At 45.0% G+C, this 22,062-nt stretch overlaps 2 protein-coding genes across 9 annotated transcripts in view; both read right to left on the bottom strand.

The window, feature by feature from the left end:
• Positions 1 to 238: 238 nt before the first annotated feature.
• Positions 239 to 8,915, bottom strand: LOC133412473 (6-phosphofructo-2-kinase/fructose-2,6-bisphosphatase 1-like). 8 transcript variants are annotated; one of them, XM_061695747.1, is made up of 16 exons: positions 8,392 to 8,915; positions 8,224 to 8,308; positions 7,206 to 7,364; positions 6,372 to 6,497; positions 5,717 to 5,813; positions 5,576 to 5,642; positions 5,383 to 5,457; positions 4,706 to 4,762; positions 4,504 to 4,625; positions 3,628 to 3,835; positions 3,400 to 3,546; positions 2,627 to 2,731; positions 2,344 to 2,473; positions 2,190 to 2,252; positions 1,313 to 1,377; positions 239 to 738 (listed from the first exon to the last, which is right to left on the bottom strand). In XM_061695747.1, exons 3-16 carry the CDS (start codon positions 7,294 to 7,296, stop codon positions 679 to 681), a joined length of 1,413 nt encoding a protein of 470 aa, XP_061551731.1. In that variant the 5' UTR covers positions 7,297 to 7,364; positions 8,224 to 8,308; positions 8,392 to 8,915; the 3' UTR covers positions 239 to 678. The 8 variants fall into 8 exon arrangements, with proteins under 8 accessions (XP_061551731.1, XP_061551723.1, XP_061551738.1 ...); XM_061695739.1 differs by having other exon boundaries at positions 7,206 to 8,308; XM_061695754.1 differs by lacking the exon at positions 8,224 to 8,308.
• Positions 8,916 to 10,423: 1,508 nt separating this feature from the next.
• The window catches only part of LOC133412506 (neural cell adhesion molecule L1.1-like), a 42,023-nt gene continuing 30,384 nt past the window's right edge, over positions 10,424 to 22,062 (bottom strand). Inside the window, exons 26-28 of the mRNA XM_061695796.1 lie at positions 15,809 to 15,940; positions 15,646 to 15,718; positions 10,424 to 14,848 (exon numbers count right to left, since the gene is read on the bottom strand). Of these exons, the coding sequence (XP_061551780.1) occupies positions 14,590 to 14,848; positions 15,646 to 15,718; positions 15,809 to 15,940 (464 nt within the window). The 3' untranslated portion in view covers positions 10,424 to 14,589. The remainder of the gene's footprint in view (positions 14,849 to 15,645; positions 15,719 to 15,808; positions 15,941 to 22,062) is intronic.

Below are 22,062 nucleotides of genomic sequence, written 5' to 3'. Positions count from 1 at the left end.
GCTGTAATTTAGAATGATTCCAAACCCAACTGTAATTATTGTGGTGAGGTGTGTGTGTGTGTGTGTGTGTGTGTGTGTGTGTGTGTGTGTGTGTGTGTGTATATATATATATATATATATATATATATATATATATATATATATATATATATATATATATATATATATATATATATATATATATATATATATATATATATATATATATATATATATATATATATAATATATATCCCAGCAATACAGATAAACTAGACAGGAGCTCATCAAAGCATACAAGGAAACCTCTCCACATCACAAGGGGGAAAAGAGAAAAGACACAAATAGAAGAAAAACTATTCCAAAGAGAACACCCAAAAAGAAGGAGAGTCTGAATTTATAACAATTACCTATTAGCAATCTGGCTTTCTAAATGTTTTTGTTTTTTGTTGGGGAGATGTCACACGATATGATGAGTGTTGCCTCGACACAAGGGGGCACTGTTGTATCAAGGGTTGTTGACTTGGCGTGGACATGTTTGAATTCAATACTTGTGTGTAAAGCACTCAAAGTAGGCGGCCATCGTTCGCTTTGGAAGGTTAGTTACCAATTAAAACCTAATCTAGTCCACATTCTGTCTGAGGAAATAAACGGGCTGGTTGGCGGCGTTTTTCTTTTGTCTTTTTTCTCCGTGGTGGTCTAGATGTGCTCCGGGACGGTCTCCAGCGCCTCTTCCGCTTCTCTGTCCACGTCCACGTTCTGACAAAGAGAAGGAGCACACCGTGACCCGGCGCCCTCGTGCCCACGCGGCACCGAAACGCACCCGGCAAGCTTTGGAGGTAACCGAGGAAATGATTCAAAAACAAGCATTCCTACTTCAATCACTGAAAGCTGAGCTGGCAAAGCCTGCTAGCATTAACAGATGCTAACTAGGCCGTGTGGTTACCAGCATAACCGCGCAGATTACTTGACATGTGCGGTGATCACCTGTATGTTGCCGCTATTTATGAAAGTCTGCAATATAGGGAGTCCACATAAAATTACCGTATAACTTTCACACCCAAAAATATTTTTAGCAGAAAAATCCCCAATATAGCAGGCGCACTATCGTGGGGGAGCAGACAAAGGTGTCCGTGTTGATTTTGTGATTTGTCCAAAGTCAGCTTCCACAGTACCCGAGTGACTTCAATCTCACCAGAAAACACACTTAACACATTGTTGAACCATAATTACCATTAAGAGCGCGCCCAAATAATTCTCCTAACCTATTTATCTTGTCACCTGTTTAATGGGAAGCTGCGGCTGTTTCCCGTTCACACGCGTTCGCGCTCACCTCAGGTTTATCGCGGTGCGTGTTCACAGCCTCGACATTCAGGAAGACCGACTCCACTTTACACCCTGCGCCAAAAGCAAAACAAACACAAATTCAAATCGGCAGGCACGTCGAATCGGGCAGTGGCGCATTTGGACAAATCCGCAAAAATCGCTGCTTCAAACCATTAGCTTCCTCTTAAATTGCAGCCCTACGTCCTTCAGACTTCTTTGTGCATTTTGTTATGATAGACATGTCCACCCAATTTCATGTCGATCAGGCAAAGCAGTGATGGGCAAAAAAGGATTTTGGAGCATGTTGAGGTCCCCAAAAATGCAAATCATTCATCGGGATAATTCGAGCTGACAGCAGCAATGACCGGGCCCTCGCAACCTCGTTTTCGTGGCACACATTGGCGGCATCCACCTTAAATGGCGTAACCAGACTAGCTTTGAAATGTAGCCGTGCAAGTCTTTCTTGGCTGCCTGCTCACTGTCGAAGGATGAGCCCCAAACAAAAATGGCCGACTTGCTGCATATTTACGTGTGTGGGTCCTTGAGCGTTTTTCGTGAGTCCTATTATGATAAACATGTCCGCCCAATTTCATTTCAGGGGTTTATTTTGCAAAATTTTCAGGGGGCGCTGCAGATTGATTTTCGTTGTTATTGTTATTGTTGAGGAAGGGGGTGACGACCAATTGGGGACCCCTCAAATAAAAACCTTTTCACCAGAATACATACACTGCTAACATTTTGGGAGCAGACTGAGGCCGCCAAAAAGGTGATTCTATGGTTTGAATAATAATAATAAACTGCAATTCCAAGGGGACTCCGATATAGTCACATCAAGTACTGTAAGAAAAACACTCATCGAGAAGAAGTTGCTGCAAGTGACTGACCGTAGGCGACCGGGGTGAGTTTGAGGACCGTGTGAAGAGGACACTTGAGGTAGGGCAGTTCCGCTGGCAGAAAAACAACCCTCGTAATATGAATTATGACTATTACGAGCGCCGAGATGATGAACAGCAGCACATCGTCCATGCGCTCGCTCACCTGCACTTTTGTCCAGGAAGTACGCTAGCAAACATCTCATGACGGCCTGGTGGCAGACGACCAGCACGTTCTCCTGCCTCTCCAGCTCCATGATGACGGGCTCCAGACGCTGGACCAGGTCCTCGTAAGACTGGTGGACACGAGGCTCGTTAGGAGAAAACCAAAGCGCCCCTTGTTTGCATGCTTTGGTGGTGGGAGCGCCTTAGGGCACACGTGGTTAAGGGGCTGGAGTGCGGGTTAGGCCAATTCATTTTCCAAAGGGGCCATGTCAAACAACATTCACCTCGCCTTTTGGGTAGCGGTAGCGGTACTTGTCTTGGTCTCGCAGTGCAAACTCTTCCGGATAATTCTCCTGAATCTCCTCGTACGACATCTCCTCACATACGCCCTGAAACACGACGAGGCCATCGCACGCTGACTCAAACATGACAACACTGAATTAAATCGCCGTCATCGTCATCAAAACATCCATCTACAAACTGTGCACAAACAACAAAAAGATGGTTTGCATGACGTGGACACGTTTCAGTCATTTTGATCATTTCCAGGGTTTCTTTTTAAAAAAATAAACTGATCCGAGACATTTTTTTACAATCATGATCAAATTAGAAGCGCATATACAAGACAGAAGGATAATGATCAAAGGTTCAGACCCAGTTTCTCATTCAAAAGCACTAAATGTGTTTCCACTGGTAGTGCACATCGAGGGGAGGCCATGGGCATAAACCCCCCAAAATGGACTTGGTAGCGTATACGTTCTCGTATACGTGCCTGAAATAAGATGGAAAGGAACCGTGGAAATGTCATCGACTACGTCAAACCAAGCCAACTAACAACATTTTTCTGTTTGTTTGACAGTATGCCTTGTTGAGGCTTTTTTGTGGGTCTACTCATGATAGATGTGCAGACCACATTTCATGTTGCTCGGGGAAACTTAAAAAAAAAAAAAAAAAAAAAAAAAAAAAAAAAAAAAATCCTGAGCCAATTACGACAAGATGAACGGGTTTTGGCGAGCGAGCATGAGAAAAGCCCTCAAAAACGTGGATTTGCACTCACAGCGTCGATCTCATTGAGAGCCTTCCACTGCTCGTACGCGACCCCCAGACCTTCCGCCGTCTGGATGGTCCTCTTCATGTGGCTGGTCCACACCTTCAGCTCGCTGATGTTCTGCTTGCGCACGTACGCTCCCAGAGCGCCGGCAAACTGCGGACGACACGCGCCAGCGGCGGGGCGTTAACCGGAGGAGCCGCGGCTAGCGTGCGACGACGCCGCGGCGCTCCTCACCTCGGCGCCGCGAGCCGACAAGCCGGAGTCTCCGCCGATGCGGCCCACCAGGTTGAGCTCGCTCTCGCCGTGGCGACACAGGTAGATGGAGCGCGGCGTGACGTGGATGTTCATGAGGTAGTAAACGATCCTGCTCTGGATGTGGTCCTGCACGCGGTTCACCAGGTATCTGCTGCCCACGTTGAAGATTTTGATGTAGGACAAGTTCCTGCAAGGGGACGGGGGGGGGGGGGGGGGGGGGGGGCGACAAGGTTCAGAAAAGAAATCTGCCCATCCTGTATAACACTGCATTTAAAACTTAAGGCGGTACACGTGAAAAATTGCTCTGCCAGAACCAATTGCCAACGTTCACTGAAATGACCCAAGGAAATGTAGAGCTGAAAGGAGTTTTGTCATAGGTGGTATGGCATGACTCCTTCTTGTGACTTGCTCCAAACCAGCCCCTTACATCACTCAGAAGCTCCAAAATGTTTAGCTCAATAGACAATCTGTCGCATCCCTTGTTTTCTTCTTCTGGCATTTCACAAATGTTTTCACGAAAGTCTCATGTCGCCCTTTCATTCTGCCTAAACCTCCTCCTCACCACTATCACCGCGGCCATCGTTACGCACACCGTTGCCAGATTACAGCTGCCTTTCAGAGGCGGTATTTCAAGACGCAAAAGCAGCCACAACAATTCCTGCAAATTCAAATCCTTTTCAACCATGACTGCCTACAATATGTAAGCCACTTTGTCAATGTGCACCATGTAATCTATGTGATTCGTGTGGTCTGGCGCTACTATGTCTATGTAGTCCCAGTAGTTCTGTCGTGCAGTGGTCCCCGACATGGCTTATGGAGTCCATGTGGTCTACGCTGTCAAGAAGTGACACTAACCTGTCCTTAATATCGTCCAGTGCCACGTACGTCAACTTGTAGCATTCAATCCTCTTCAGGAAGTCGGCCACAGCCTCGTCCTTGTCACAGTTGATGTAATCGGGACTGCTTAGCTTCACTTGCTAATTCAACAGGTTGGGGGGAAAAAAGGCCATCAAAAGATGTAATTTCCAGTTTGATCAAGTTCTGATCCAGAATTTACCTTAATATTCTCAGCAATGATCTCTGGATCATCACAGATGGACTCCACAAAGAAAACCTGACCAGGTGGTGCAAGGTGATAAAAGTAAAAAATGTTTCAGATTAAAATCGACGACGGATTTCATAACGTTTCTAAACAATAGCCGTCTGAAAAAAACAAAAATATGAATCTGGCAGAATCGGAGGGTGAGGAGAATCAATCCAATGGATGTTGTAAATAGTAAAAAAAAAAGTCACCACAGACCGAGAAGCAAACCTCCATCATCGGGTTAGCGGAAGGAAGGCTTTTACATTAATCCGAGCAACAGAAAGGTCAACTCATGAGCCAGTCCCTCTGTGATCATGTTCACCATGTCTGAATTTTCACCACTTCTATTTTCGAATGAACAAACGCGTGGAAATAAATTCACGCCATCGTTCGGTCTCCCTTTGAAGCAACGTACTTCATGTAACATCTTCTTTTCGACTGATACTTCAAACATTTACTCTCCGGCCGAACGCTAAAATCGTCACTCAAGCCATTTCTGGTTTTCTTGCTCCAATGACACGGAAGGGCTTGTATGCCCGCGGCGCCGTCTGACAAAACGTTGGCTCTTGCGACCCGGAAGTACACGTGACGTCATGGTGAAATGTCCTTCACGAATACGCTCAGATTTTCAGCAGTGAGGCCAAACGAACCTTGTAGCCGTTTTCCTTCGCGAAGTTGAGGATGACCGCTCGGCGCTCCGTTGTCGTGTTGGTGGCGTCGAAAACCTCAAATGAGCACATCGGTATTTGATGAAATGACTGTTTTGACTGTCGTCTATGTAGTTCACCTCAAGGGTTCTTTGCGGGTCACTTTGCGTTCCAGTCAACGAGCTGGATGACTCACCACCACTTGGCCCTGCTCGCTGGTGAAGTAGTCGCACACGTCCTTGAGCGCGGCGATGGCGCACGCCCTGCCGGACAGCGAAGCCACAATATGAACAAGCGGCGGCGGGATTGGAACGAGTGCTTTGTTGGTTGATCGTACTTCCGGATCGTCATGGCCTCGGCGTTGTCGGGTTTGAAGAACTCAAAGCTGCTGTAGGCGCGGGTGGCGTCTCGCCGGTACTGGCCCACGTTGAACACTGTTGAGAAAGACGCGACACGTTCATCGACAGGTGGCTTGAAAAAACTGCTGTGTCACAGCTTTCTGGTGAAGGCGATAAGGCAAATGTTTGAGGATTTTTGGGGTGGTCCGCGGCCCTGTATCCCACATGAAGAGATCCGCCCCCTGCAACTGATCACATCGTCACGTTGCGAACCAAAACAGGAGTAACCTATACAGGAAGTTGACAATCTTCATTAGGATCATTAGTCTGATCGGTTGCACAAATTAGACCTTTGCATCAGAAATAGATCTTTAGTGATTGATGCTTTATGAATAGAAAGGTTTGTATACGGTTTATTTTCGGCTCTTCCTAAAATCTTTTACATTATTTGTCACGGGTGTACCCTTCTAAGAAGACTTGACTACAGGCCATGCCAAATTTTATTTTAGTATATGCAATGGGCCGCGGAAAAAAATGGGACAGCCGGCCACAAAATGGCCCCCAGGCCGTATTTTGGACACCCCTGCCATAACAGGCCCAGCGTAAAGTTTCTTGCATTGCGCCTCCTTGTGTTTGCATGTGGTGATGCGATACCTTTGGTGGTGACGCCAATCCAGTTGAGGTAGCGGGTGAGCTTTTTGGAGATGTACGTTTTCCCGCGGGCGGGCAGTCCGACCATCACGATCATGGTGGGCGAGTTGGTGAACTGCGGAACCGACGCTGCAGGAAAAAAAAAAAGAAACAACGACGACGACGACCACAGCAATAAACGATGTTGACATCATCGCTTGTTATGTTCAGTGACAGTTTTGTTGTTACATATTTTTGTTCATTTATTGATGTTAAATTGTCAAATATGTTATCAAAATGTATACAGGGTTTCGTTTAGAGATGGGCGAGTACCGATATTAGGTATCGGCGCCATACCGGCCTTATTTCAAGGTATCGGGTACTCGCGAAGGCTGCCGATACCGGCCACCGACGCTTGAGGCAAAACAATCGGACATCGAGTAAGTCCTCCTCGCCAATAGTCGGCGCTACACTGCGGCGGTTTGACATCGCTGAACCATCAAATGAGTCAGAAAGAAAAAGAGAGATCTTTTTTGGACAATTCTCCGTCATTGTGTTATGTATCAAAAGCACTAATGGCATCGGTGAGTCCCCAGGAGTGAATAATCGAACATCCCAAGTTGTGTTTAAAGGGACATTTTCTCCTCGTTTTGAGCAATGTCATTGTCATTAGCTTTTTGTTTTGATTGAAGGGAGGGGTGGGGTTAATTTTAAGGCCACGTCGTCTAGCCCTTAGACGCTCAGCGATACCGTGAGGGGTGAACGACCAGTGGGGTGAACGACCAGCGGCGAGGAACAGTGGCGCGTACGACGCCGGTGACACAAGCACACACACCAAAAACAAGTTGCAGTACTCACATCCTCGACGCTTGCTGAGTCGGTTTCGCACCCACGGCACCCACGTCTTCTCGAGGCGCGTTTGAGTGAGGGTGCTGTGGCTGTGCGACATGGCCGTGTGTGCGCGCGCGCGCACGCGAGCAGACTTTTAAAGAAGAGGGGGCGGAGTTATCCAAGCACCTGTTTGGCCGGCGGCAGAGGACGGAACGTCGCCCATTGGCCGATGACAGAGACACTAATGAAACTCATCGCGCCGACCACGTGAAAATACAAGCGCTCCGTGTGTGTAGGTGAATACGCAGGTGCCGAACCGCGGGTATGCGGGGGTCCACTGTACAGTAATACCAAAATATATGCGGATATGAGTTTTGTCCACTTGGGGTCGTCATCCACACATTCTACACTGTAGTATCTGTGGCAGTGAACGTGCGTGGGCCTTTGAAAGGGGAGCTTGGCCTGCGAAGTGACGTGAAAGTCAGCGAACGAGAACGTAGAGTGGGTTAGGGTTCGCTGTTAGCTAGGGCTGGCTGTTAACTGGCTCGACGTTAGTCAGTCGTGTCGTTGGGCGACGGCGTTAGTTCGACGGGCCGCCGAAGAATGCGCTTTTGTGGACTGGTTTTTGTTGTTGGAAGTGCGCCAGGTGCTGGGCCTATCAATTCAGTCTAACGAGCAGCGCGGTAAGGGATATTAAATTAGCGAAGGGTGTTTACTTTACTTTAGTGTAGGTGTGCAGTTTTGTAACTTAAGCCAGTTGTAAAATAACCCACGTATATATATATATATATATATATAGACACACACGCACACACACGCAAAACACGCTTTGGAAATGCAGTTGGTTATAATTACAAGTTACATTTCCAGTCATCTTCCCAACATTGAATATCAAAATAAAAAATAAAAAATAAAGTGTTCAACGGCAAAGCAGCTGGAGTAAGAATTAGCGCTAAATAATGACCCCGAAACGTGACGTTATGTACAACCGTGCGCGCGTGCGCGTACACGTCCGGCTCGTGCGTGTTTCTAGGTGGACGCTCACCTGTGCTCGTGCAGCGCACGCGCCGCGCCAGCTTTTTCTCCATGAGCGACCACGTGACCCCCAAAACACTCGCCCCCGACGCCCACTGTGGAATTATCCACGTGCTTCCTGTTACGCAACCGCGCGGCGAGTGATGACGTGTCGCGTGCGCGTGCGCCAGCGGCTCACCGTACGGACGCCGAAAGCGGAGCTTCCTCCCCGCGTGCGCGGCCCCGTCGTCTCGCGTCATCGCAGTGGGCTTCATCCTCATCCGAGTGGGACCCCCCTTCCGCCCGCCGACGGAACTCGAACGCAGGCCGCGTCCACGAAAGAGTCGCCGGCGACCGGGCGAGTTTCGCTTTCCTCTTCTTCCCGTCGTCCACCGCGCCCTCACTCAGCAGTGCGCGTGCGCGAGGTTTTCAACAAACAAACAAATCAACAATTTGCATCCTCAAACAACCATTTTCTCTCCTTCTTTTTTTCCTTTTTTTTAATCAGCAGTGTTGGGAAGACGACTTTGCAAAATGGAACTATTTCAAGCGCTTTTCTCAAAGTAATTGAACCGACTACATTTAATTACATTTCGATGACGTCTCAATTTCCAATGAATGCATCAACGGGACAGTGGTGTGTAAACAAAAGAGGAAAAAAAGTGGATTAAAAAACCATAGAAACCTTTTCAAGAGCTCAAACTCATGGATGGCGCTTCGAGATCATATTTGCCAAAATGATGTCATAGTTGAACTATTACGAGGCTACTAATGGCACATGACCAGAGTGAGCCAATCACAAGCGTCGGCTTTGGAAGGAGGAAGTGTTATTTCCAAAAACCAAAAAAAGCCTCGTTAATCCTAACGACCCTAATTGGAAGGTCACGAGGATGAAGTCGACTTTTTCGAATATTCTGCTATTCATGTCCAAGTCGAACAAGGAAAGAAGTGAATTTCAATATTGCTTATTATTATTGTTATTCTGAAAAAGACACCTTCATTCTCCCCAAAAATGTTACTATATTCTTCAGAAATATGCCTTTTGTTCTCAAAAAACACATGACTTTATTCTTGTAATAGGGCGCCTTTGGTTCTTAAAAAAAAAAAAAAAAAAAAAAAAAGTCCTTTAGAAGTGGAACAATAATAGATTAATCGACAGCTGCCTCGATTTAAAACAAAACAAAAAAAGCCGTCAACGTTTTTGCCGATTTTCTGAGGTATGTTACAGACCAGTCACAGAAATGTCTTGTTTTTGAATAAAGGTATTGACATTTAAAAAAAAAAAAAAAAAAAAATGGATTCATTGAAAAAATAATGGACAAATGAATCGATAATTAAAAAAATAATTGTTCGTTGTGGCCTTACTGTCCTTAAATTATCATTCAATTCAAATGTATTGGAAATAAAAGTGAAATGGAATGGTGCCGAAAAATGTGTAAAAACAAACTGTTCTTCAACATTTTGAATTTAATTGTATTCATCTTAAAAGTTAAGCACCACTGAATTGTAATAAGGCGGTGACTCTTTTCCGTACCGGTGGAGAGAGCCTGAACACATCACTTTGAACTCGTCCATTGTATTGCATCCGTTTTCTTGCCTGGTGTTCTTCTTAAACTACATGCACGTGAGTGGACGCATTTCAAATAACGTGAGCGGACACGTTGGAAGTAACGTGAGTGGACGCATTTCAAATAACGTGTGCGGACACGTTGGAAGTCACGTGAGTGGACATGTTTGATTTAACATGAACAAACACGTTTGAAGTAACATGAGCGGACACGTTTGAAGTAACGTGAGTGGACATGTTTGATTTAACATGAACAAACACGTTTAAAGTAACGTGAGCGGACACGTTTGAAGTCACATGAGAGGACATGTTTAAAGTCACGTGAGTGGACATGTTTGATTTAACACGAACAAACACGTTTGAAGTCACGTGAGTGGACATGTTTGATTTAACATGAACAAACACGTTTGAAGTAACGTGAGCGGACACGATTGAAGTCACGTGAGTGGACACGTTTAAAATATTATGAGCGGACACGTTTGAAGTAACGTGAGCGGACACATTTAAAATAACGTGAGCGGACACGTTGGAAGTAACGTGAGCGGACACGTTTAAAGTCACGTGAGTGGACACGTTTAAATGAATGTGAACCGGCCCGTTTAAAGTATTGGAGCGGACGGGTTTAACTCAACGTGAATGGACACACAATGACGGCAAGTCGTGATGGTTACGCAATTTGTTGTTTATTAGTTGACAGAATGCGGTTAGTTTGCTAGTTTGAGCACAGCGCACAATTCAACAAGCAGCTGCAACATTACCGCTCTTGTGCAGTACAGCCCCCCTCCTCATCATCATCATCATCATCTTCATCATCATCGAGCATCGAAAGCGACGCCATGCAACCGTACCGCCAGTTTCTTATTTGCTGTATTGTTAGTATTTGTTATTTACCTCAATTGTGGGACTTTTTTTCCATACCATAGTTTGTATTGTTTCCCGTGTTCATATATTGTACAGATATTATGCATATAAAAGAAGGCAGACATACAGTGTGAGAGCAGAGCAACACCGGCGACGTATATGAGCAAAGAAGCTTCCACGTTGACTTTGGATTGGCCAAATCATTAAAAGTCAGAGCCACGTCCACAAGAACACATACTGTACTGTACACACATTAATTTTTTTTCATCGAGCACACGTGTCAACCCACTCGTTTAGGTCAGTTGTAGTATAGTATCACGGTATTACAGAATTGCCCCTGCATTTGATTCCGGCATTCTTACCAACGGGAAAAAAAAACAAAAAAACATTTAGTTTGTTATCCTGCTGTCAATTAAAAATAATGCCACCCAAATTTCTAATAAAAATGCTCACAAAAATATTTGTTTGTAGTATCTTGCTTCATCAAATAATGCACATAATTTCCAGTTTGACACCTGTGACATATTCTTTTATAGCTGTTTGTTAATACTTCAAAACTGACCTTTTGCTCTAATTTATTTTATTTTGTTTTCAAATTTTGCGATTACGTTTACGAGGGGTAGTATGTCGCAATGTATTGATTCTGTTTCTTAACACCGTGTATCTAAAAGTCGTTACTTGATTTTAATCAACCAAGCGTTTTGACGAGTTTTTTTCAGTTCCATAGATAAGATGATGTACAGCGGATATTAAAGGCTGCAAACCCCTGTTCAAAAATCCAGCTTTTTGCGCTAGAAAGAAATTAGACCAAGGTAAATTATTTCTAAACCTTTTCCACTATTAACGTCGCCTACTATCTGTACAACTCAATAAAAATTGTTTTTTTTCCATGAAGAGGGGAAGTAAAAATGTGTAGTGTAAGTCTGTTTTCCCCCAATATTTGGGTTGTCACATGATCGCTGTTATAATTGAGATATCAAAATATTAGGACTATTTCGTATCGTGCGCTATTCTGCAAGGCAACCCATGCGGTGTACACGTGGACGTGTTTGGCTTTCGATTGTGAAGGTTGATTGTTGTTGCTTCAAGAAACTTTTCAACATTTCTTAGAGTCTTGTATATTAAACTTGTTATTGTCAGCATTGGATTTTGTTGTCTTTTCTTGTAAATTGTCATCTTGGGGCTCATAGAAATGAGAGCCGGTCCGCACAAAGCAACAAAACACAGTGTAAATGTTGGCATATTTAACGGAGCTTCGAAATTTATCGTCGTCACCATCTGCTGCGTGGCTAAAAGCGCTAACAACAACAACAACAACAAAAAAAAGGAAAGTGGAAAAGAAGTGCTGTGAATCTATGGTCTAAATCAGTGATTCTCAACTGGTGGGTTGGGACCCAAAAGTGGGTCGCGGACAGCTCGTAAAAAATTGCATGTATTCTTATTTTGTTCTTTGGCGCTACAGTACAGCGGCGTAAGACGTTCCCACATAGAACGTATTAGGTAAGCAACAGGAAGTGTCGCTGCCTCGCGCTTTAGCCACGAGTTTACGCCGTAAACAAATACAGAGCAGCTCTGCCTCTGGCTGGCGGACATCATGGTGATCAATATGCTTTTGGCGGTTTTGGTTGAAACGGGGTTGGAAAATATAATATGCTATACGTTTTGTGAGAGGCTTTTTTTTTTATTTTATTTTTTTTTTAAACAAAACCTGTTCTGTATTGTTCTTAACGTCTACAAAAGTGGGTTACGACACGGTCCCAGAGTGACAACAGTTGAGAACCACTCCTCTAAATTTGTCTCATCTACAAAAGTGACACAATAGCAAAGCTTTGCGTCGCGTTCACACCGAATGCTACGTGAACATCCACGCGAGCGGCCGCATTCCCAACAAACAAACAAAAAAACGAATTCTGTGGGCCAAACTTAGCCTTAACCCCCCCTAACCCAACATTCACCCCTTGATACTAACCCTTAATCCCTAACCCAAACCTCAAACCTCAAACCTCTATCCTAAACCCAAACTCGTCACAGTTGACCAAACGACTCCGCGGCAAATGTTATTTTAGCATTCAGTGTGAAGGCGACACCAGACCAGAGTTATATCATACAAAAGATCATGAGATCGAAGAGCAAAAGAAGCAATGACGAAAGAAAAGACAATCTTTAAGTTGTATTTACATTCAGAGAACAATAATCAATGGAGGAGCCTCCTTGTGAGGTTTGCTACACAGGACCCATGTTTCACGCCATGCTATTTCCTGTTTGGGTGCTGGGTAACAACTGTGGTATGTGTGAGTGTATGCGTGTGGGTAGAGTGAGGTGAGGAGGATCGGTGGGACTCTCGTAAGGCAAAATGTCTGGTAACATTGATAACGATCACGCGCGCGCTCGGAAAAGCAAGGTTTCAAATGTGACTTGGTGGTCACGTGACTCCAACACTGCCCGCTGTCATCCGACCTCGTCCGTCTCGGCGGAACATTTTCAAGCTGGAAACTTTCCATGGGAATCAACGAGCAAATTCACAGGGAATCAGCTTGGAAATTTGCTACATGGGCGGATTAGTCTGGAACGTGGAACTTGGCAGAAAAGAAAACATCGTAATCTTTTTGATGCTTGCAGCATAATTGGAAATGCAGTGGAAGGGCCACCCTATTCCACAACTGCTAATATGAAGACTCAAAAAAATAAAAATAAAAAAAGTCTCAAAGGGGACAGGTAAAAGTGACTTTTTATTGTCTCGTGTACAAAATGTTGTGTGTCTGTCTGCGTCCAACGGGAAATTAAACAAGCAGCTATTTCTGCAAATGTGAAAGTGATGAACGTCACAGATTCACCTCGCGCGTCTGATATTTCAATTTCATTGTCGTACAGTGAACTGCAACTTTTACAGGCGTATCTGCCCCAAACGTTTGGTCAAATTCAAAATTCTACGTGTCATCGGCACATCTAGCTTTTTTCCATGCATCCGTCAATTGTCAGAAGCACTTGTCTGATCGCGGGTGAACTGGGGCCCATCCCAGCTGCCTTTTTGACAGTCAGTCGCGGAAATTGTTAGACAAACAATTTATACTCACGTTCGCACAAATGGCAATTTAGAATCTTCAATCAGCCTATCATGTTTTGGAATGTGGGAAGAAAACTGAGTCATTTAGCTTTTCTTCATTTAGAATTGGATTTAAGATCGACAGTGAACAGATGGCTATTTGCGCTTCACTACTTGCAAATTCATGTATTGGTGTTTTCTTTCTTTGGAACCTATCAGCTATTTAAAAATAAAAAATAAAAAAATAAAAAAATAAAAAAGATTTGAATGCAATTTTTGTAATGCTGCTAGGTGGTGCCAAAGTCTTGGCGAAATATAAACACACCTGTAGCAATTGGCGTCAAGGAATCATCTTGACTGAGAGATCTTTCAATGCTAGGGAGGGGATATGTTTAGCCTGGATTGTAAGCAGAAGTTACAAAAACTGTTTGTTGCATGTTGTTTTTGCTCTGTTGAACATCTTTTTGAAATAAAAAAAGAATAATCTGCGAGCTATTTGCTTTTTTAGGAGTAATGTAAGATGATAAAGTGGTTTGGTAAGATAGTTTGTGATTTATTCGTGGTTAAAAGAGATACCATGGGCAATTCTGAGCATTTTTGAGGGCTAGCATCAATTACTTTCAGTTTTAGCCATTTGTTGAAGGGCTCTGTCGCTTGCCTCCACGACCCGTGAATGGTGAGGGTTTATGTCAGTTTACGTGAATGCCAATGGAAAGTGTCCAGCTTGGAATATTTCAAAACTTGCTTAATTTCAAAGGTGGAACATTTTGGGAAACGAGTGTGAGTGTATCTATGTGGGTGTGTGTATATGTGTGTGTGTGTGTGTGTGTGTGTGTAAACGTGGCATAGAAAAGGCAAACCACCATGTAAACATCTCTGCATAAAGGTGTGGAATGTATTCAGACAGTGGACGTGTGGGTGTGTGTTTAACTGGGTCGGCTGAGGACACTCGACATGGACGGCGCGATGGGGGGAGGCGGGGCCGTGTTGTCCGGCGAGGCAGGACCCGAGCTCTCGTTCCCGGCGGGTGCAGGGGCGCGCCCGCTGTACTGGCCGATGAAGGAGCCGTCCTCATTGAACTGGATGTCCACGCTGTCGCCGTACTCGGCCAGCGAGTCGTCGCTGCCCAGCTTGCTGTCGCCACAAAGCGACGGCTGGCTTTCCGAACGCTTTTCGTCCGTGTCGCTGCGAGACGTCAGGAGGGGGAATCGTCAGACGTGCAAGTTTCACCATCATGACATCGTTTATCTTCTATCGATCTATTATAGAATACTCAACAGTTACTGTAAATCCATGTGAATTTGCTGTAGAACAACAGGCTGCGGTATGGTTCGAGTCCGTGAGATATTTTTAAAAACGAACAAACGTCTTTAAAAGGCGTCTTCGGAAAGGGGTTAAACGCCAAATGTCGAGACAGAAGAAAGGCCTATAACTTCCAAGAAAAACACATCTGTGTTTAAGAGACAATATTTGCAGTTCTACTGTGCTTGAAATGCGGGTTAATCGCTACGGAGCCCACTCTCTGTAAAGTGTGGTGACAGGGTCACAAATGAGGCAATAAACCTTTCAAAATGGCCCAAAACACTTTGCTTAGTTTTTCAACATCCTATCTTTGTAAAGCAGATTTTTCCAATAACCAAAACAAATTTGACATATCGAAGAAAACAGCATTTGAATAGCTGTTCACTGTCATGAGTGATGCACAAATGAGAAAGAAGTCTCATGCACGAAGGGGTGAACAGTGCTACATAACGTCTGGCGGTGTCTCCCAAGGCTCCGACAACAACGATCGAACCCCTTCAATTTACCACCTGCGTGTTAATAAATTCTACCATGTTATTTTCTCAACGGGTGACACCAGCATGAATCAAGTTCCTCACCTCTCCAAAGATCTGCCAGCGAAGCATTTACAGGGGTGAAAAGCAGGAGTGAGTTGAGGAAGAAAGAGAGCAAAATCATCATTTTGAGTTCAGACAACTCACCTGTACTCTCCGAAGGTTTCGTCCTTCATGGGCCTGGCTTCCGAGTCCACCTCCTTCTCTTCCTTGTCCTTCACTGTACAGGGCGACAGAACAAATTTGACGACACGTCGACGGGCAACGCAAGCGATATATAGCGACAGATCCGTTCAATGTATGTTCTTACCTGCATATTTGCCACCCTTTCTGCGCTTGACCAGACACAAGATGAGAAGGATGAGAATAAGCAGCACAATGGCACTGATGAGGCCGATCAGCCAGCCCTGATTGGCGAAGCCGCTGCTCACCTCCGATGGCCCTGACAGTCATTAGCATGTTAACATTTTAACGTGTTAGCATTTTATCAGTTCACATTTGAAATTGTACCCAAGTACGTGTGACTTAAAGTCCGTATTGATCTGCCTGACTACAAGTTGCCATCTTGCTATGTGTTAGCATACCAACTGTTAGCACATTAGCACTTCCGCAGTCAATCTCATTTTAACTAACCTACTACGAGGCATGACGTAGAATCCTAATCGAAACCTGTTGAAGTTGCCATCTTTCTCTATGTTCTGAAGGTAATATAGAATATAATATGTAATTCTATATGTAATATAATATAATATAGAGTTTCATGGTGTAACTGGTTTGGAAGGTAAACAAGGATGTTTAGTGCAGTATCGTCAGATAAGGGGGTAGGAGTTTATTGCAGGAAAGCCCCCACCAGGCTGTATGTGAAGACCATATAGAACAGATGTCAAGGAAGACAATGACTGCGGGGAGCCACTATAAACATTCGATGAAAGACTGTGGGACGGCGTCTGGAGACGGCATCTGGAGCCAGCGGCAAATGGTCATCATTCTGCGGAGCAACGATGACGTCAGATGAGACCGTGGACCAATCAGACGACAGCGATTCCATACTTCCACTTGGAAACATTGTATAAGTCTGGGGTAGAATCAGATAGTCTTTTGTTCGACTACTCTATCTGCTAAGAATAAGATAGGGATAGTTACGAACCCAGAGCTCTGCAAAATGTATAGACTCCTCTGTCAGGAATAAATTGGTTGCTTTTTTAATACATTGTTATGAACGTAGTTCTTTCACGAAAACGAGCACGCTGGGAACCGCGAGAGTAATAGGAGATTTTAAACACAGGTTCCTTCAAATGGTGAGCCCGTCGTGATCCTGAAAGAACATCAGATAAAAGGACAGAGGAGCGGACAGGAATTCAGTTGGACTGCAAATCTCCCCGGTGCACCGAAATAAAAAAGGTGAGCAGAAGCCTGTTTGATTATATCACGAATTCTCCACATTGGAAATTACGAAATTTGGGAGATTGTTTTGTTGTCAATAGTTAATAAGACGTGTTGTTAAAATTGCATAATTAGAAGTCAGGGTAACAGAGGACCTGACGTCAGGGTAACAAAGTTCCTGACAAACCAGGATAATAGAAAATCCTGGGAGAGAGTAGGGTAACAAGGTACCTACTTGTCCCGTCGTAGACTGACTTGAAATCGGACGCGGTTTCAAATTGTAACGTTTCGGTAGACGTCGGGGATTTTGGGACCCCCAAAAACCGATTTAGAATAGGATGAGTGTGCCACCAAAACCCTGAGTTGTGAATCGGACAGTCGAGCGTAGAGGTAATGAATGTGATATGTGTCGCAGTGATTACCAGAAGTCATTGGAGGATTTGTGGATTGAAATAGAAAGTCAGAAAAAGAAACAAGCAGGATTTAGAAGAGTGTGGGAAAAGTGGAAAAAGAAAAAGGAATGTAAGTTGTTTCACGTAACAGATGAGTTTCAGAAGGAAGGAAGAGAGGTTATTCTGAAAGGAAAAAAAGATGAAGGGAAAGTTGGATGCTGCAGGGTGGAGAGAGAAAAGAGATTTGAATAAGAAAATCGAAGAGAATGGAAAGATTGAGGAGGAAAAAATTAATGAGATTTGTCTGGTGTGCACTGCCATGGCAGCTGTTCAGCGGAAAACAAAAGAAAAAGAGCGACAAATTCCCCCACTGAATACAATTTGCGGACCTTCCTGCAAACGGCCCCCAGTGACGTCCCTATATCCGGCTTTGCCGGTCAAGGGAGCTGCTCAAATGACAGACCAATTGTAGAGGGGAAATAGAACTCCCATCAATTCCGCACGAGCCCGCATTCAAAAAGGTGGGGTAATATCCCCAAAAATTGTCTTTAAAAGATTTTGAGTTTTTACAGAAACGGCTGCCCGGACTGGCTGCCGTTGGTGAAATTTGGATCCAGGGGCTGAAAAAGTCGATGGACAGCACGAGCCTGGCGAGTGCTGACGTATGTTTGCGGTCATCCGAGACATGTTCCCGCTCTCCGAGCCGACGGTGACGAGGCACCCGGACTACAAGCCTATCATGGATCCCAGTTCTCAGATAAGACAAGGTCACATCCCTCCCGTTTAAGGGAGGCAAATGCTATTTGTAGAATTGCTTTGCTTGACAGATTGCCAGCTGAAGTTAGGACTGAACTTTTAAAGACCCTGACCTCATGAAAGGGGCAGATAGCTACTTTAATTGTCATGTGTCACACCATTTGAAACGTTTTGTCGACAGACAACACAAATCATCAGATGAGGTAAAGGACACGCAGGAACAACTTTTGAAGCTACAATTGGCCCAGGCCCGTAAAGTGCCCATTAAAAAAATAAATAAAACAAATACAAAAATAGAAAATGGAAGCAGAAAAGCAGATGTGGATGGCGCAGGGGTCAACGAGGAGACGAGGCGGGAGTCGTGACAGGGGATACACCAACGGAGGCAGGGGAAGCGCTCGCCGACCTCCAACGGACCAAGCGTGCTTCAATTGTGGTCAGTATGGACACTGGTATTGTCAATATAACGCTCCCCCACTGATGCAACAGAGACCTCCAGTGGGACCCGGAGAGGCCCCACCTCAAAGAGGAGGCTACAGAGCTCCACACGGCAGAGGTGGACGCGGCCCGGCACCCTGGCAACAGCATCCGCAGCAGGCTCCACATCAACAACAGCCATCGAGCCAGTACTAGACATCAGTTTGTCCAGATGAAAGGGGGGGCTCCAGTGAATCTGATGGGCAGAGATCTGCTTATCTAAATCAGGGCTACCATCCTTTGTAGCCCGGACGGACTGACGATATGAACTGAGAGTGGAAAATTGTCCACTGCATGGAACTTCCGGAAGCGACCGCTGCAGAAACCAAGGAGGGAGGAGGCGTCTACTCGGCCTTCCTGCGGTGGAAGCCCTGAATCGACTCTCTTGCCTCCTACAGCCCTCCGATCGATCCCCTCCGTCTCACACTGTTTTATGATAAAAATGACGATTTGGTTTATAGGGAAGCTTTTGAGTCAATACAGGAGGAAAACTGGATGCTCAATAGTAAAGGTATTGACAAAGGGAAGCAAGGTGTGGCAGCTGCCTCCACCTTGACGCCAGAGCAGGGTGAGTGGATTATGATGCGTTTGACATCTTTTCCACACTTTTTCACTTGCACTTGCACTAGGTCATGAAGCCTGAGAACTGGGACCGATGGTAAGAAAATGCCCTTTGGCAAATGATTGGCAACAAGGTCAAATACAATGTGTTGTACTTTCCTAGTACTGAATGTTTTTGTATTCAGGGTGCCACGGTTGGCGGGGAATGTTGGAGCATGTGACTTTGGCGCGATTCCATGGCAGAGAGCTCTCGGACCATGAGGACGCCGCACAGCTGTTGAACTCTCTGCCGGACTCACGGTGGTCCGAGGGGCCTGCAGATGGGGGTCTATGTGCATCCGTGACTACGGTAACATTCGAAGTAGACCCGACTGCTTTTGTTAACGTGCCGTAGTATCCTTGTAAACAAGAGGCCGTAGAAGATATCGCGGAAACCCAAATTCTGAAATCCAAACGCTTTGGTCCATAAATGATGTTATGAAACCCTCCGCTCAAGCTGCAGAACTGCTGGCCATTTGCAGGGCACTGGAGGTATCTGAAAGTCAGAGTGTTACTATTTATTAATGGTGCTGATTCTGCAGCATAAAAAAGTAGCAGGCTAATAAATGGATGCTGAAGGAAAATATGTTGTTAAACAGGATCACTTAATTGACTTTCTCCCTGCAGTAACAGTTGATGTGGTGCGCGACCTCCTAGAGGCGGCGCCAGAGGAAGACAAGCGTAAGTGGCGAAAGACAGGTGAGGTGCTGAGTACGATGACAAGGAGAAGCTGTGGTTTGGCCCGACGAGAGGCCCTAGGAGACTGGTCTTAACTACAGGAAAGTTCATGTGGTTAGTGGAGGAGGAAGCACCCACCCCGACACATAAGAGTTAGGTGTCAATGCTGTACAAGCTGCGCTTTTGGTGGCACCCTGATCTTCTGCGTAAGGGAAAAGAGTTTTGTGTTTTTAGTGATATATCTCAAGATTTCAGCGTTTGCCCGACAACGAAGAGGGAATTGCAACACACTGAGATGGGCCGATGCCCGAATGATGTGGTGGTAATGGACCGAACCGACAATGGTGGTCCCAGTCCAAAGCATAAGGTACTTATTAATGATTGTCGACACTTTTTCTGGAGTTTTAGGACGGACGGGCCTGTGTGAGTTTTGCGAGTTTATGGTATTGCAAAGGCCAGGGAGATTTACAATAGGATCGTTTAATTAATGCAATGGATAGAAGCCTGGTCTGTAGTGGTAAAGGGTGACTTGATTTGAGAATTTGCCAGATGTAATATTGGGAATTAGGGGACTTAAGCTAACAGTTACGTTATGTTAGCGAAAGCAATGAAGGACACCTGTAGACTTGTAAAGGTACCTGGGGAGAATTAACGTGTGGTTGGTGGAGAAACATCTCGCCAAGCCACTTCTTTTACACCTGGATAGTGATAAAAATTAATTATTATTAGCCTGAGCTATTTTTAAATCGTCACTCGCTTATACTATAATATCGCTTTACTGAGGAGGAAGACCTCGTGTAGTGATGGTAATATTTATTTCAAACCTATCAACCTTCAAATGCAAGCTGCGTGGTTGCAGGAGTTGGGTGTTTAGGTGTTAGGGTTCAACCAATAAGTGTGCGGTGTTCAGTTTTGTCTGTGTGGTGTACGTGAGAGGACATTCACTCCTGGGTCCAGGTTAATGTTATTGTCTGTGAAGTCTCGCTTGTCATGTCATGTTAATTGTTTATGTTTTGTGTTTAATGTTTGTGTCGTCTTAATTAAAAGCAGAAATGGAGCACTACTGAGCTGGCTGACAGAAGTAATGAAGGATGTGATCACGTGCAAGAGACTATAGACCTTTAGTTACCAAGGACAGTGTGACTGACGAGAGAATTCGGTCTACAGACTGTTGAATGACTGATTTGTTGAAATACAGGACGCCCAGGACGATGGAGCTTGATAGGGTTGTTGTATTGCAGGGTGTTGGTGTGCTGACTTAACGCTGATTTTATGTGATTCTTGGTTTATTGACAGTAACACTTTTGTGAGACAAATTAACAATTGGTTGGGGAATAATAGCAATGTTAGGTGACAATTGCCGACTTGTCCCTTCTCTGGAGTATGTATACAGGAATTATGTAGTCCACCCCTTTGACACGTGTACCTTTTGCAGAGTTGTGATTAATTTATATAAGGATTTGTTTGCAGGTCTTGTCAGGGCCCTCTCCGACGGGGAAGACGACCTGCTTGTTTGTCTGTGGATACTGTGTTTTGGTGTTAAATTGGTCATTTAACATGGGGGGAAGTATATACATCCTGTATGTCTGGCCGAAGAAGGTCATAAGCATGACTCTGGTGATCTCCCTGATTATAGTTACAGGAATCTATTTCGGAATGCCTTCAAAACAAGAAGAAAGAGTGGTCAAGACGGCCGTGAAACCAACAGGGGTCCTAGAATTAAACTACCCATTGGGGGAAAGGATGCTGGAAGCAGGTAAATTTTACTGCTGCTACTAAATTCGAGTCGACTTAGGCCTACCAGTTGAGGACTAATGAAGGGTGAGTGCAAGCGCTGGGACCGTGTTTATCCTCTAACTAAGGTAAAAGGCGCTCCCCTCTATGGTGTCGAAATGGTCCCGTCCCTACCTTGCATCTTTCGAAATAAGAGTAAGATAACTTTAGGCCCCAATAACAAACTTTCCCGATCAATTAGCCACCCGGATCCACAGTTTTGTAAATTCACACTCTTTGTTGTTTATTATGATGTGGCCCGATTGAGTAAGAAAAGGTCTGATTTGTGGTGTTCTGTTGTGGGACTACGGAGTGGATGGACAGGCACTTGTGCATTGGTTTCTATGATAACCCCCACTGTGATCAAGCCTCTCTCTCAGCAGGAGATCAACCCTATGGCCGATTTCACCTGGGAGCGTGACTGGTGTGGGGGGGGGGGGGTGTTTTATTCATTTTCTCAGGAGTCTTGTCCTCAGGTTTGCTCTCAAGGCCTTTGAAGGGAAGA

The sequence above is a fragment of the Phycodurus eques genome, chromosome 1 (genome assembly GCF_024500275.1).
Source record: "Phycodurus eques isolate BA_2022a chromosome 1, UOR_Pequ_1.1, whole genome shotgun sequence".
In the NCBI taxonomy this organism is placed as follows: domain Eukaryota; kingdom Metazoa; phylum Chordata; class Actinopteri; order Syngnathiformes; family Syngnathidae; genus Phycodurus; species Phycodurus eques.
This window is presented reverse-complemented; position numbering and strand designations above follow the sequence as displayed.

Coding starts and splice junctions, on each gene's coding strand:
- LOC133412473 (XM_061695723.1), bottom strand. CDS start 8,473: ATGAGGATGAAGCCCACTGCGATGACGCGAGACGACGGGGCCGCGCAC. Junction 6,498..8,223: donor CGTGCGCTGCACGAGCACAG/GTGAGCGTCCAC, acceptor TTTTTCCTGCAG/CGTCGGTTCCGCAGTTCACC. Junction 3,547..3,627: donor TGTCGGCTCGCGGCGCCGAG/GTGAGGAGCGCC, acceptor TGTCGTCCGCAG/TTTGCCGGCGCTCTGGGAGC.